The 16,830-nt window shown below is 35.2% G+C and overlaps 2 protein-coding genes across 4 annotated transcripts in view; both read left to right on the forward strand.

Annotated features, from left to right (window-relative positions):
• Positions 1 to 3,898, forward strand: part of LOC126375886 (uncharacterized) — a 120,600-nt gene extending 116,702 nt beyond the window's left edge. For all 3 annotated transcript variants that reach the window (XM_050022969.1, XM_050022967.1, XM_050022966.1), the window contains exon 3: positions 439 to 3,898. In XM_050022969.1, coding sequence (XP_049878926.1) covers positions 439 to 1,031 — 593 coding nt within the window. In that variant the 3' untranslated portion in view covers positions 1,032 to 3,898. The remainder of the gene's footprint in view (positions 1 to 438) is intronic.
• Positions 3,899 to 6,238: 2,340 nt separating this feature from the next.
• On the forward strand, positions 6,239 to 16,811 carry LOC126375946 (protein D3-like). Its single transcript, XM_050023054.1, has 5 exons — positions 6,239 to 6,342; positions 7,335 to 7,420; positions 14,412 to 14,535; positions 15,490 to 15,703; positions 16,483 to 16,811. The coding sequence occupies exons 2-5, from the start codon at positions 7,340 to 7,342 to the stop codon at positions 16,625 to 16,627; spliced, it is 564 nt and encodes a 187-aa protein (XP_049879011.1). The 5' UTR covers positions 6,239 to 6,342; positions 7,335 to 7,339; the 3' UTR covers positions 16,628 to 16,811.
• The last annotated feature ends 19 nt before the right edge of the window (positions 16,812 to 16,830 follow it).

The raw sequence follows: 16,830 nt of genomic DNA on the forward strand, positions 1-16,830 counted from the left end.
GGAAGAAACATCTAAAAACTATACATACGAACAGCATATAGATAAACGCTAATTAAAATAAATATATTGGTCGTCAGGTGAAAATATTAGCAAACCGACGACAACGTATTAAATATATTCTATTATTACGAGTAAGGCATCTTTATTATGCAAGCTGGAAATACACTAAGATGTCTTAACAAGTCCAAACCTAAATCACTTACAAGTAACCTACACAATAACTCCATAAATAATTAAAACACATAATAACGGGTTCTTACCGCGTTTAAAATAGGGATATGAGATATGAGACTCCCGATATTTCGACACTGTTGCAAGTGCCATGATCACGGGATGACTGATGAGATTGGAGTGAAGTATGTAGATGGGTAACTCCATAAATATCTTATTAATTTGATTCTTTTATTTAAGTAATGGATATTCTTTCTTTTTTTCCAGTGTCAACTGGCTACGAGTCCGACAGAGAAGAATGGAGAACCAGCAGGTCCCAGTTTTCTACCACCGCCTTCGACAGCCTCGCGCGCCCTGCGAAAGCAGCCATGGCTTTGACCATGAGGAAACCCCCGAGATTGGAACCAGTCCAGTACTACAGATTACCTAACGACAAGCCAAAACTGACCCCTTTACCGTTCAGGCCAAACAACTTCTTATCACGACCCCCAAGACTGCCACGTCCCAATCCGGATATCAAGAGGAATCTAAATTTGAACCTAAGCACGGACCACAGAAAATTCACTTCACTGCAAAGCTTAGACATACCCAAGAAGCTGAGCGAGCCGAAAAAGGCAATCGAAGTGAAAAAGACGAATCATTCAAACCTGTCCACGAAGATCACAGGTCTTACGAATAAGTTGAGAGATTTAGGTAATCCAAGTAATACTCTTGGAAGGTTCAAAGCCCAATCACATGGTGATGTTGCGAATCTGAAGCCAGTATTGAAAGATGGGAAGAGATCAGTAGTGAGGACGTGTAGCGCTGAACCACCAAAGAAAGTTACATTCAGCGCGTTCGCTACCGTTCAAGTTGTGTAGTAAGTATTTCAAAGATTTTACTAGTTTAGGTAGCGTTTTCATGTGACTAACATAGTTTTTATTAAAGAGTCAAAATTGTATTGTAATTTCGGGTTTTATTAAGTCTTTTGTTTTTAGGAAGCCTTGACTTTGACTGATTCTTAATTTAAATGTCAGAACTATTTCAATGCCAGTCTAGCATCCTATTACGTGTTAATTTGACTTAAGTAATTACTCGAATTGACTTAAATAATATTTTAATGTTCTATTTTTAAGGCAGGTAGGCCGGGATAGTGTTAATAAAACGATCATACTTTTACTTAAAATTGCATAACGTTGCCTTATAGAAAAAAACACGTAAGCGCGTTGATGACATTTTATTCAACAAAACCACGATTTCTTTTGAAATATTGAGACCATATTTTTACTTGAATTGAAACGAGTTGATTGAGGTTTTGTTAACAAAAAACATTTTTTCTCAAAGGCGCTTACTTGCTTTTTAACTATAAAGCAACGATATATTGTATAAATCACGTTTTACTTACATAATGCACATTATTTGTATGATCCTCATGGAATTGTCTGTAAATAAAATTACAAGTCATTTAAAATGGCCAAGTACTTTTGTTCTGTTAAGTCAAAGAAAGATTAGCATAATAGTTGACTTTCAGAAGTAAGCTTTCTTCCTAATAACGCGTTTACACTTCCAATACACCATGATGGAAATATCTCAGTGGAAAAGGTCGATGATGTGGTTTTATAAGAGCAGCTTCAGTGCTAGGGCGTTGAAGTCTGTCAACTCAGAAGGCACAGAAGGCGCAAAGACGTACAATCTTGCGACGAAATTTGGCTGTGTAAAGTACATTGAAGCAATTCATCTAAAAACCAGAATTGCTATTTGACATTCGTTAACATGGCGCCCTTACAAAAATATTGTCAAAGAACAATTGAATATCGAATCGACCGATTTATAGATTCCATGTTCAAAACTTTCCATACATCGATCGTAACTTGTCCTTGCGAACGTAACATGATTAGAATGACATATCTCTCCTCTCTATCATACTAAGCTGTATACCTTTAGTGCGAAAGGGACATCTGTCGCCTCTAAGTACTAATATCTCTGTCCTGTTGTCATTCTATTATGTTTCGTTTAACAGGGCATAGTGCATTTCTGAGCAACACTGTTGAAAAATAGCTTACTTAAACTATGACTTAACTATGAATTAACGCAGACTGTATAAATCTTTTATTATTTATTTTGAAACATGCGTAAATAATTTATAAGTATGTATTATTTAAAGTATTTATTATAAAACTATATTTTGTGATTCTGACTTGACAGTTGCATTTCGTCGCCTTACAGTGAAAACCATGTAAGCGCCTCTTTTTGAAAAATTACGTTCTGATTTGATTATTTTTGAAAAATCAATTTCTTTCAATGAAGAACTTTCCAGGGTACGTTCCTCAAAATCAATATAGATGGCGCTGTACAGTTTTGTCTTAGTTTAACTGTCTAATTTAAAGGATAACAGATATACGAGTATGTATCTTTCATCTTTGTTTTTGGGTAAAAATGATGACCCTTTTTATTACACCCAGGCACAATTACTTCTTCCACCCATTATTATTCTGATCAAAATAAAGAGAATTAATATAGGTAGCAACATAATTCTATACATAATGTGATCCAAATATCAAGCTACAATTATTTTTATATAAATTCTTCTGCCTTTACATTGTATTTTGGAATAATTTTGTACCTAAGTAATGAGAAAATAGGTAATTATCACGTTAAGACGGAACAACGCCATCTATGTTGTATTTGATGATCGTCGCCTGGAAAGTACCTCATTAATTTAATTCCGGGTAAAAATTGAGACCACACATTTTTACAAAAACAAATCAAATAATTTTAAAATATCGAATTAAACAAGCTAGTATTAATCCAGGTAAATTATTAAAAATTGAATTTGAATTTTGTAAAAATTGAGACCACACATTTTTACAAAATCAAATCAAATCAATTTAAAATAACGAATTAAACAAGTTAGTTTCAATCCAGGTAAATTATTAAAATTGAATTTGAATTTTGTAAAAATTTAGACGACACATTTTTACAAATAAAATTAGCTTGTTTAATCCGATATTTCGTTAACAAAAAATCACATAAAAATGTGATTTAACAATAAGGCGCTTACATGTTTTTCACTATAGTGCGACGATTTATTTGTTTGCAAAATGTTATGATGATGAAATGCCACCAATCTTGTGTGAGATTGCTGTCGGTCAGTTTCAAGCAACATTATAGAATACTTACATAAATTTTTTTATTAATGTAAATATTTAAAAATTATTAAAAAAAGCAGTTATTGATTATGACGAGAAATTGAAGCCTGACCATTTTTTTTTTAATTTAATTGTTGTATCTATGAATTTCCAAAGCAGTACCCGCCTAAAGGCTAATGAGTGCATTAAAACTGCAAGCTAGCTGCAAAATTGCATGTGGGATGCCGGTTTTGTGTGGTTGGCATCACGGCATTGAAACTGCAAAACGACAGCAATAAAATGCGTTTGCGATGCGGTCTGTAATAGTTCTATCGTAGAAAATAATATGGATCCGAATTACGCCATTTGCTCCACCGCTTACGTATTAACATAATTTCCTCCTTCCTTTTTTTTCTCCTTTCCTTTTTCCTTTTTTTATATATTTTTTCTTTCCTTTATTACTGTAATTAGCTCTATATCGCCGCTTTATAGTAAAAACCACCTAAGCTCGTTTTTGAAAAATCACATTCGGATGTGATTTCAGTTTATACCCAACATGAAATTAATTAAATGAAATTGAGGTTTTGGTGAAGATAATTTATTAATTTATTAAAAAATATATATATTCTTATTCTTAATTTTATTTATTTATATCAAGTAACAAAGACCCATATACCTTAACCTAATAGTAATACATAATAGTAAATGTGACATCACAAAGTAATTTTTCAAAATGGCGCATATGTGGTTTTCACTTAAGAAATATGATAAAAATAATACATATTTAAAGGTTTCAAAATGCTTACTGAGATTCCTAGTCGATTACGTCTTCCAACTATTTTATGGCTATATTTTATTAATCTGCACTTGCTTATTTTGCACCGATATATTTGTGACAAAGATGGGTTTTGCTTGTTTCATCATCTCCCTAGCATTATCCCCTTTTTTCACAGGGTCCGCTTACCTAAACTGAAGATTTGACAGGACCGGTTTTTTATAGAAGCGACTGCTTGTCTGACCCACGAAGGGAAAACCTCAAAGTAGGTTTAGTTTGTTTAAGTGCAAGTATATTATTTTATTCGCATTCGCTTTATGCGTAACTATTTACGATCAACAGTTTCAAAAGAGAACTGTACGATCTATCAAATAAGTAATACAGACGTTTTAAAAAATCAAAATAACATCCCATTTTAATAAGCAGTGTAGCATTAAACCATCATCTGTCGAATATAAGTAGTGTCCTACACTTAATTTTATTATATCGTGAAATTAAATTACATTAATCGTCAAAAATAGCATCACTCGAAATTTGAATTGTAATATTCCTTTATATTCTATTATCAACACTATGTAATTTTGTTTAGAAATTATAATTGCTTGTATGATTCGCTGTAATATAAAAATGCAACTGTATTTTATTTAAGAAAAGAGTCATAATTATTGTCATAAAAATAAATTGTAAAGTAGTGAATTTGTTAATAATAAAATAATATTTTTAGGTATTTTCATAAAGTTTGTATTAACCCGTCGTGCAGTTTAGTGTTGTTGTTAATTGTTTTTAGTTTCGCTTTAAAACTTGTTTGAAAAACAATAAAATGTTTGTTTGTCATTATTTTTGTTTATTCTCACTCGTTGCTGATCAATAAAAAATATTATACAACAATAAAGCTAAGTACCTTTACCCGACGCAATGAAATGAAACCAAATTATCAAACAATAAAATACCTAAGTAATAGTTAATGAAAACAGTTATTTGGTGGATATTTATCCGCGTTTTTGCGATATCGGGAGATTGATAATTCACTATTTTGGCGATTTTTTATCTGTTTATGTAATATTCGACTGATAGGTCACTTTACACGTTGGTTATATCTATAAAGCAATGTTTATACTGATACCAAGAGAAAAATAAATCAAAAAATGTTGCATTGTCAATAGTTTCAGTTGCAGAATAAATTTGAAGAAATTAGTAAGTTTATAATATTTTTATTGTTTGCAGGTTCTATAGACCTTCAAGTACGGGAAAAAAGGCGTAGAGCTCATTTAGCTTAGTTTATCTATGACAAAAATAATAATTCCGATCACATTTTTATTTTTCTGACGTGTCTTTTTTTATATTTATTTATTGATTTTATTATTTTATTTTATTCGGGGAGCCTACAGCATTATTTACACAATCAAAATTTTAATAATAAATGAAGGCTAATTACAAGCTACCACATGTAGTAAAAAAAAACTTTACGGAAGTGAGAACACTACAAAAAAAAAACATTTATTTCTATTTAAACTTATTTTTTGAGGTGTCTTATTGTAGATTTGCCGCAGATGGCATTAACTGAGTGACAAAAATGATAATTCTGATCACCTTTTTCTTTTTTTTCTGACGTGTCTTTTTTATGTTCAAATTAAAAAATATCTTTACTCAGTTTATTTCTATTTACTTATTTTTTGACGTGTCTTATTGTAGATTTGCCGCAGATGGCTTTAACTACTTGTCTACAAATGGGGAGCGTTGAGAGCTCTCACCCGGTTTCCGATCACCGAATGCACACTTGCCCCATCTATTATCGCCGTAACGTATATAGCAAGGGTCCCAACACCCTCAATACATAAACAATCTCACGTCTGTACTCCATCCCTAATGGGATGAGCAGAGGTAGCACAAAACACATTTTCGCCAATCACAGGATAACAACGACACGAAGACAAGAATTAAGTACCTACATATAACATTTTTTTTTTTGACGTGACTTATTGTAGATTTGCCGCAGATGGCATTAACTACTTGGCCGGAAACTACATATAACATAAGATCTAAGTAGGTGAGGTGAAATGATATTAGTCGTTTAATGATTTATTCTTATAATGTAGTTAGCCGTATTGCTATAAATAACCTGAATAACCTGAGAAAAATCCAAAATTCTTTCGTAAAAAGGTCCATCCAATATGAACACAGATTAACAAGTTATCGCATAGGTACCTACTTGTGTCGGCGCCCGCGCCGGTCGCGTTATCAAGCATCGGCCAGTGTAGAACCGACCGCTGAAACAATACACCGTACCAGGTAAGACCGATTTTAATCTTTACAAAAGTAAACTTTACTTTTCAAAAAGGGATTTTCCAGGCTACGTTCCTCATAGACAATATAGATGGCGCTGGTAAGATTTTCCTTCGTTTAACCTTTTAATTTCATGGATAACAGACCACACCTTTTATCTTTGTTTTTAATCGCTCGGCTTTTATCTCTCAATAAATAAATTGTTGATTTTTGTAATTCACAGGTACCTACAAATAATATAATTTATATAATATAAGTACTCGTGACCGTATAGAATAATAAGTAAGTATATTGGTCGTAAAATTAAATAATGTTTTGTAGGTAGGTAAGTACTACTCTAGTGCAGTTATGTAGGTACCTACGTACTTCACAATCACAATTTAAATAGATCTCTGTTGTGGTTCTGATCCACCATAACATAAAATAAATTAGTTGAAGACAATGGTGTTTATGATTTTGTACTTACCTATATATGTATATAGGCAGAAAACGAGTACTTATATTACATCGATTATAGTGTGTGTAATGTAAATCCTTGCAATTTGAAATCAACATTTTGTATCCGTGGATACACGCGTATTTTACGTTCTGGTAACTCAAGGAAAACTTTTTAAACGCAGGAAGAGGATAGAAAGTTATGCAGTAGGTATCTAAATATTGAAGAGCTCGGTGGCGCAGCGGTAAACGCGCTCGGTCTGCGATTGTTGAAGTTAAGCAACTTTCGCAAAGGCCGGTCATAGGATGGATGACAACAAAAAAAAAAGTTTTCATCTCGAGCTCCTCCGTGCTTCGGAAGGCACGTTAAGCCGTTGGTCCCGGCTGCATTAGCAGTCGTTAATAACCGTCAATCCGCACTGGGCCCGCGTGATGGTTTAAGGTTCGATCTCCCTATCCATCCATAGGGAAGGCCTGTGCCCCAGCAGTGGGGACGTTAATGGGCTGATAATGATGATGATGAGATATCTAAATAAATATATAAAAGTACATTATTGTTTTAGCCGCCATGTCGCTAGTCGCCAAAGCCTTCGAGTCCAGTAAAATAGTTCCCGATGTCATCCCAGTAGCTCCTACAGCCAATATTGAGGTAAGGTACTGAAATGCAATTAATTAGGTCCCATCTATGATTTGTGACCCTCGCTGATTGTCAGTGGAACCCCAGGCACCGTGGTAAAAATCTAAAAATTAAAAAGAAAAAAACTAAACTAAAAGTTGAAACTCTGTAAAGGTGGACAGTGCGCTATTTAGCAATATAAAAGTACTTCTTATAAATATAATACAATAGAAATATCCTTTTAGTACCAAAATAAAAAAAAAGTTACAAAAGAGACTTAACTCAGTATGGCATTAACATGGCATATGGCGGCCTTATCGTTAAAGAAATTTCTTCCTCACAACCATAAGGCGAGGAAATATGTAAAAATTAAAAGATTGCGGGTACAAACCATAAGTGCAACTTACCAATAAATACATGCATAATAAGAAATAAATACATAATACACATTTATAAGGCCGGGGTTTTAAGGCCATAGGATGAGTGACCACAAAAAAAATGTTTTCATCTCGAGCTACTCCGTGCTTCGGAAGGCACGTTAAGCCGTTGGTCCCGGCTGCATGAGCAGTCGTTAATAACCACCAATCCGCACTGGGCCCGCGTGGTGGTTTAAGGCCCGATCTCCCTATCCATCCATAGGGAAGGCCCGTGCCCCAGCAGTGGGGACGTTAATGAGCTGGTGATGATGACACATTTATAAATACATAAGTAAGTACAAAAATATACGTAAGTAAAATAGTACTTAAGTAATACGTATAAGTAGCTATGTACTAAGTGTTCTGACTAAGATAACAAACACAATCAATCAAAATTGAATGTAAAAATAAACAGCTATCAACTAATTATTGTTATCACATTCACGGTGTAAGCAGGCAGCCAAGGTCGTCATATAGCGATAATTGCAATTGGCGAAAATATTATTTAATAGTCTGGAGATTACAAATTATTATATCGTCACTGGAAAGGCGTAGTACATAGTACGTAGTCGTTACATGAGTCATGTCACGGGCCTATGGCGGCTCAGTAATAACCCTGACACCAGGGTTGATGGGGTTGGTAATTCACCCTACAACCCACACGATAGAAGAAGACTGGAAAGGCAAAATTACGTAAGCGCCAAAAGGCCATTTTGAGAAAAATCAATTTGAAGTCTTTTTCGTCTTTTTATCATAACTTTTTATCCAGTTATCTAACTTAGATGACATCAACGGAATAGTGTTATTTTTTAATTTTCAATTTCTATCAATACATAATTATAACATTGATTGCTATTTTAGGATATTTTGGCGTTTACGTAATTTTACATTTCCAGTAACGATATTATGGTTAAAACACATAATAACGGGTTCTTATCGCGTTAAAAATAGGGATATGAGACTCCCATATCCTTATTTTAGAACCCGTTATTATGTGTTTGATAATAACCGCGTAAACTTAAATCAAGATATCGCCGTCCCCGGAGAATAAAATGACAAACGCATATATCGTTTTTTTAATGTTTTTTGATATTCTGTTTCTATGAGTTGAAATACACCTTGTCAATTTTTTCCACATTTTTCTAGTGATTATTTACGGAGATACTGAAGATTATTATTTTATTCTTTTTAATTTTAAATTACAGCATTAACCAGAAGATTATAATATGAACACATTAGAAAAAACTTTCAGTTTACTTTAATTTGGTTATAGCACGTGTATTATTGTTCCCTTAGATTTATCCAGTTACTCAAATAGCTAAGAGCACTTGTCATTTTATTCTGTTAAACTAGAAAGCAACTACATTCACTAATTTCCCTTAATAAAATTTACTTCACTGATTACTTTGATAATGTCTATTGGTGAAATTCGTTTATCTTCAATCATTTTTAAGACATTTTGTAACTATGTTCTTGTAACCAAATAATAATAAAATTTAATCAATATCTTCTTATCACATTGATACATTCATTCTTTAAATACTAATGAATGATAAGCAAAATAAAATAAAGAAACCTTCCACCATAACAATACGTTATCGGAGTCAAAGGTAACACGAACTTGATTTCAAGCAATGTTTAGTCGTATCAAATCATGCGTTAATCAGGATTATTAGTATTGTCTTATCCTATTATATAATAAAATGTTTGGAATAGGAAGTAAGGTAACGATATCGTTCATTTGCTCATCCTCGTCCAGGTCAATTTTGTTTGTTTTATTTTTTAGTATGGCCAGTGCACCGGTTGGCGGCCCCTCTCCGATTTGCGGCCTTTTGAAGGATGTGACGAAGAAAAACTTAAATTTTAGGCGTTTTATCACACTCTTACACACGAAATTACGATTTTGGAAAAGTAGAATAGTACTATTTACTTACTTACTACAATTGAAGGCTATTTAATTGGCAGGATAATAATATCAACCATACGGCGACAAACTTTTGTTAAATTCGTCACCCATACGAACCTTAAGCAAAATCTCGCAATGTTACAAAAAATAAGTAAATACGTGTCTTTTCCGAAGCAAATAATTAAGTCTTCTATTTTACTTCTACAGTTCCGATGTGTTTTTATAGTAGCAGTATTAGTCAACTAACGTAATTTCAAATCTATTTAGTTAAAAATATCAAAAATACATGTACGTATAAATCAGAAAGGCCGCATACTAATATATAGGTTTTACAGGTTTACGGCTGAGTGGCAGGTGACTGACGTACTGAATCGTATAAGTTTTCTTGCCTTCTGGTTCATGTGATAAGTTAAGTTAGGTTACGATTATTATTTTAATATTATTGCGCGTAAGGAACATTTCGATTAGTTTACGGTCGCTGTTATGCTTAAATGTTTTAAAAATGTTGTTTACCTAAGGAATGTATAAGATTTACATGGCCGCAATCTAGCCCTATGACATTAGTTTGCGGCCACTTAAACTATGTGATTAGATTCACACGATGTCAAAGAACATTCTGAAAGCACAGACATCTGTTGTGTTTTCTCGTGCACTGAACAAGTATTTATCTGTTACTGTTATATCGTCTGCATAGCCATAGATACTAGGCGTCAACAACAGATCTTTAATATGAAGAGGGAGAAAACAGGCATTAAAACCAAGTAGATCGGACAAACAGACATCAAGGGTTCAGTCACTGAAATCGGGGGCGTTGCACACACCAGAAGATCGCCAGTAGATGGAGGATTTGATTCGCCATTTGCCTTTTTTTCGGGAACAGGCTGCAACTTGACAACCTTTCAAGATTTTGAGACACGTACTGTCCTCACAGATAGACAACAGAGGCGCATCAGCCATGGAACGAAATAATTCAGGCACACGGTTATAGGGGACAAATGCCGGAATACCACCTGAAACATTTTCCTTGTGATGAGATTGACCAGATGTTCACTTTCACCAGATGGTAACCAAAATGTACTACCAGAAGAGTACTTTACCAAATTTCCATTCCGATTGTTAATTAATAGTTAAAACGAGCCCTGCACGTCGACCCCTTGGAAAACTTGTCAGCTTTGGAGATATGACCATCGGTCTGCGCTTAATTGGTATGCCAATTGCTTTGGTGCCTCGGTCCTGGTAACTTCCGCATTGCATGAAGAACGGGCGTCAGATGATACGATAAAATATTCCATCGTCTGACATATAGCACCCGATTACGCTAGAAAGACTCCAGAAAAAAGTGGCCCATGAGGATATGGTTACTGAGTTAATTCTCCTGTATCGGAGCTAGCTGAAGCGTCTGGCGATCTCAGCATTATTGCTGTACTAGTATAGATACAGGCTTAAATTTTCTAATGTCAGTATCCACTAGAGTTCACAGAATAGACAGATTTTGAGCTATATGGACCCTGTCCACGAGGTTTAGAAGACGTCTACAGCTGTAGTTGTGTTTCAGGATGTATACGTAGTAGGTAATTTGTGCAAGTAGGTAGCGTCAGTTGAAAATGTGGTTTGCAACTGCCTCTTGAAGAACATCAGTAGTCTGTCAATATTGGTGTGATAGTAGCCCAGATTGAGTTTTCAAATAAACTTCATGTCCATCGAATACCATACCTTAGTGCTCTCGTGTTCTCACCCTTAAAGGTGTTTGTTACGCTTACTATCTTTTGTATACGAACTGATTGCAAATGAAATAACGAAAGTTCCCAATTAGTGAAGGTCAGCTAGCTTCCACAGAAGCTACTCTGCAATGGAGCACATTCAAGTAATAGGTGAAGTACCACTTCAGAGTATAAAAATCAGCCCAGTGTTTCACTTTTTGGTGATAAGACTTGCAACAGTCGAACATTGAGCTGTCCCATGCCTTTATCAATGCAGGATTAAGCAATCAAGAAATGTTTGAATTGTGGACACTGTCCATGAGAACTACACAGTTTTGCCAAAAGCAGTTCTCATTATTATGTGTTTCATCCATTAAAGATATAAGAATACTATAAAAATATCAAAACTAATAGAAATAATTGCTTAGATTGCCATACGTTGAAATACAGGACTGTCCCCTGAGCAGCTGAGAGATGTATGCAATCATCATAAATGCAAAAGTAACTTCTCTTCAATATGAAGGAAAAGAAATGAATCAATCTGATTTTTTCAATACTACAGAACTAGTAACACATACAGGAAGTAACTGGACAAAAGACGAAAGTGGACAAAAAATACAATCGTCAAAAATTATAGAGGTTTGCACCTGTCATACTTACCAAAACGTCTTATATTTTTTAATGATTTTACAAAAAATATTCCGAATAGCATACAATAAATGTGTATAGAAAGATAAAACGCCGACGAACAGTGACAACCACTACTACTAACTAGATTTAAGGAGTTAAATCAAGCACAAGTTAATTAAACTGTATTTATCTATTATGTTCACTTTTGTTGTCACCTCCTACAGTGGCATCATCAAAGGTAAGTGATTGATAGAATGTAGGATAGTGGGCAGGTATGGCCTCTGAATTGCACATACTGATCAAATTATTACACACAGCTTAACTTATAGAATAACGTCCATAATATGTTTACTTTAACTTGATTTAAGCAGCAGTGGTTGTCACTGTTCGTCGGCGTCTCATCGTTCTAGACACATTTAATTAATTGTATGCAATATAGAATATTCTTTGTATAAATTACATTAAAAATATAAGCCATTTAGGTGAGTATGACAAGTGCAAACCTCCATAATTTTTGATGATTTTATTTTTTGTCCACTTTAGTCTTTTTGTCTAGTTACTTCCTGTATCTGTTACTAGTTCTTTAATATTGAAAAAATAAGACTGATTCATTTCTTTTACTTCATCGCATTTATGATGATTCCATACATCTGCTCAGGGGTGAAGGCAGTCCTACGTTTCAACGTATGGCACTTTGAGCAATATTTTCTATTAGTTTTTTTGATGGATAAAGCATAAAGTTTTAATTATAACATAATAAATTATACTGAATATTGCCTTCCTTTAATTATAAATTAAATATTATTGCAAAAGTAGGTGAAATGCTAGTTTATCAAAATTGTTTTCACTTTACTGTTTAAAATTTTATTAAATTAATTATTCTCTATCAAAAAAAGTTAATCTCATGAAAATAATATTTCCTAATTAATATACTTATATAACATTAACATAATTTTGTTTTATATTAAGTACTAGAACAAAGTTATATTTGACTTTGCCAACCTGAACAATAACTCAAATAACCAGAAAAAAAATACTACTGTCTATAATCGGCAAGCTTTCACTCTAATATTTCCAACGAATAAAATGATATTGATTCCTTTTTTTTATGTTGCATAATAAAATTTACGAGAATAAAATGACAAGTGACTATTAAAAAAATATTAATTATTTGTTCTTTTGCTAAAGTAAAAAAAATACATTATCTCCCAAACTATAAACTTAAAAGCAAATTAATAATAAATAAGCGTTAGTGTAAAAAATTAGCTATTTAATTCAGTCTTTGATGTTTGACATAGTTTATTTGTTACAAAGTTATGACGATATTTCAGTTTTTTATTTTTCCTGAAAAGTTGACTTTTTGCACTTATACTTTTATTCTCCGGGGACGGCGATATTATTATGGTTATCAAACATATTAGGTCACTGTGGTAAACCGGCTTGCTTCTCAATCAGGGAGTGCCGCTTCGAACCCGGAGTTGCACCGAAGAGTTATTAATTTATCTCAAGTGCAGTTTTCGCTAACACACTTGACTCGATCATTGTAGACGGCGTTACGGCTCACCACCTATCACGTTGATCTATCAGAAAGCTCGGTGAGGTGTGGGTAATTAGTTCATCTTGCGATGGATTTGACTACCCTAATAGGGTAGTTTCCAACTAGTCAAATCAGTTACTTTTTATTAAACGTCAAAAACGAAATTACTATGGAATTTTTATGACAAAAGCACACTGTGACATCATAGAAAAACGTGATAAAATGTCGGACTTATTAACACGTTTTTCTTGCTTAAAATTAATAAAACAGTTAAATAGAAAAAAGAAAATATTTTTCGATAGTTTTAGATCTGTCTTTATTAATCAGAATTTTATAATTTATCTTGAACCTGGTCTTCTCCTTCTTATCGTGTGGATTGTGAGGTGGAATACCAGCCTCATCAATCCTGGTGTCAGGGTTATTTTTGAACCGCCAAAGGCCCCTGACATGACTCATATGACGACTACATACATACATCAGTAAGTAGTAACCGGGACCAACGGCTTAACGTGCCTTCCGAAGCACGAATCATCTTACTTTCGGACAATCAGGTGATCAACCTGTAATGTCCTAACCCAATTGGGATATAGTTGTGAGAAAATGTTATGTTAACAAACCAGATGGCTTAGCCAATTGGCAAATGCTCGGAAGCATTTCTATTTCTACAATGGCAAACGTGTAACCCGTGCAAATTATCTAGGCACCTCGTTGGTATGCAACATCATTAACTTGAGGCGTTAACTTGATTTGGTACTCTTAACTAGGAGTAGTACTCAAATCCCGTCCGAGTCAGACGTTTACGATTTATATTTTTCTTCGACATCTTTGTTTACAGCTGAAATACCCAAGCGGTGTTCAAGCGTCGCAGGGCAACGAGCTGGCTCCAACCCAGGTGAAGGACCAACCCACTGTCACCTACGAAGCTGATCCTAATGCCTACTACACTCTTGTGTTCACTGGTATGTTTGTAAATGAAACGCCTGTGAAAATTATTAACGCAAACGCGTATCGGTGATACTTTGCTATTTAACATAACGCAGGTGCCATAAATAAAAACTATATTTATAATTACATATTGCAGTGTCGATTCTGGCAGAAAACCCTTTGTTGTATTTTAGTTTGACCGCTCTAAAACTAGTGCAATAACGAACACCAGAATCCGCACCAATGAGATCTTATAATAACGGTTAAATAAGTTGGTACAGCTATGTAGTTTTTTGGAAAAAATCTCAGAAAGATTATACCTATGTACAGTCTGTGCCTATATACAGTCTGTGGCTATGTAAAGTCTATGGCTATGTACAGTCTATGCATATTTACATTAATGTTCACAAGATCAAGGGATATACTTAATTCCTTGGTGACATAATTATACATAAAAATCGCCTCCTAAGGCCGCCTTTTGCACCAATTGTTATGAATAGTTGTTCATGTAATATGTTTCTTTTATGTAAGGTACAATAAAGGATAAAATGCTTATTGTACATACATACATAAATTCACGCCCATTTACCACCGGGGTAAGCAGAGACTATGGAATTCCATTTGCTTCGATCCTGACACACTTCTCGTGCTTCCTCCACATTCATCAATCGCTTCATACACGCACGCCGGTTCAGAGTAGATCATACTAAACCTATTCTAAGGACATTTCCAATTTGGTCAATGTAAGTCCTTCTAGGTCTTCCTCTACCAGCCCTACCATCAACTTTCGCTTTATATACCGCTTTCGCAATTCTATTATCCTTCATCCGCTCTACGTGTCCAAACCAACCTAACATTCCCTTCTCAATCCTTATTGTATTGTACTTATAGTAGACTTTGGAAAACGATCAACGATAGGATTACTACACACTACAGAACATACTACAGCAGCCATTAAGTATAACCTTTTGAATCTCCTTCATCCACAGACCCAGACAACTACGATGGCCCCGAGCTGGTATACCGCGAGTGGCACCACTGGTTGGTTGGCAACATCCCCGGAAACCAGGTGACCTCCGGCGAGACCCTCTCCGCGTACATCGGCAGCGGCCCTCCGCAGGGCACCGGCCTCCACAGATACGTGTACATACTATACAAACAGCCCTCCAAGCTCAGCTTTGATGAGCCCAGGCTGACCAACAAGTGAGTATATTAACTAATCAGTGATAATTAGTTTAGGACGCGTGATTGTTAGTTAAGGACACGTAATTGTTAGTTATGGACGCGTGATTGTTAGTTATCGACGCGTGATAGTTAGTTAAGGACTCGTGATTGTTAGTTAAGGACGCGTGATTGTTAGTTAAGGACACGTGATTGTTAGTTATGGACGCATGATAGTTCGTTTGGGATGCGTGATAGTTAGTTAAGGACACGTGATTGTTAGTTATGGACGCGTGATTGTTAGGTATGGACGCGTGATAGTTAGTTATAGACACGTGGCCGCTTACTATGGGTCTCGTGAGGAGGCTCGGTGTCGCTCAGCGTGCAATGGAGAGAGCTATGCTCGGTATTTCCCTGCTCGATCGAATCAGAAATGTGGAGATCCGCAGGAGAACTAAAGTCACCGACATAGCTCGGAGAATTGCAAAGCTGAAGTGGCAGTGGGCAGGACACATAGCGAGGAGAACCGATGGCCGATGGGGCGGAAAGGTTCTAGAATGGCGACCACGTGTCGGACGACGCTCAGTGGGTAGGCCCGCTACAAGGTGGACCGACGATCTGGTGAAGTTGGCGGGAAGCCGCTGGATGCGGGCAGCGCAGGACCGATCGTCGTGGAGATACTTGGGGGAGGCCTATGCCCAGTAGTGGGCGTCATACGGCTGATGATGATGAGACACGTGATAGTTATTTTGTTAAAATGAGTTTTTTTGTATGTTCATTTGTCCGGGGTATGCCTCTGTTAAAGACGTCTCTTTTTTTAGATCTATCGACGGCCGCGCAGCTTTCTCTACCAAGAAGTTTGCGGAGAAATACAACCTAGGCAACCCCGTGGCAGGCAACTTTTACCGCGCACAGTTTGACGACTACGTGCCGCTACTGTACAAGGGGCTCGGCGTTAATGTCTGAAGAACACAATTTAATTAAAAATATATTATATTAATTATTTAAAAAAAAAAATAAAAAAATATTTCACTATCCTAACCACAGAATTTAACAGTGCTATTACAAAACGATGACAAAAGTTTGTGGCTGGTTACTGGGAATATGAGTCAATGGTTACCTATTTGGAATAAAGATTTTATTATTAATAGCTTCTCTCCCTATTACAT

Source organism: Pectinophora gossypiella, chromosome 20 (assembly GCF_024362695.1).
Source record: "Pectinophora gossypiella chromosome 20, ilPecGoss1.1, whole genome shotgun sequence".
In the NCBI taxonomy this organism is placed as follows: Eukaryota; Metazoa; Arthropoda; class Insecta; order Lepidoptera; family Gelechiidae; genus Pectinophora; species Pectinophora gossypiella.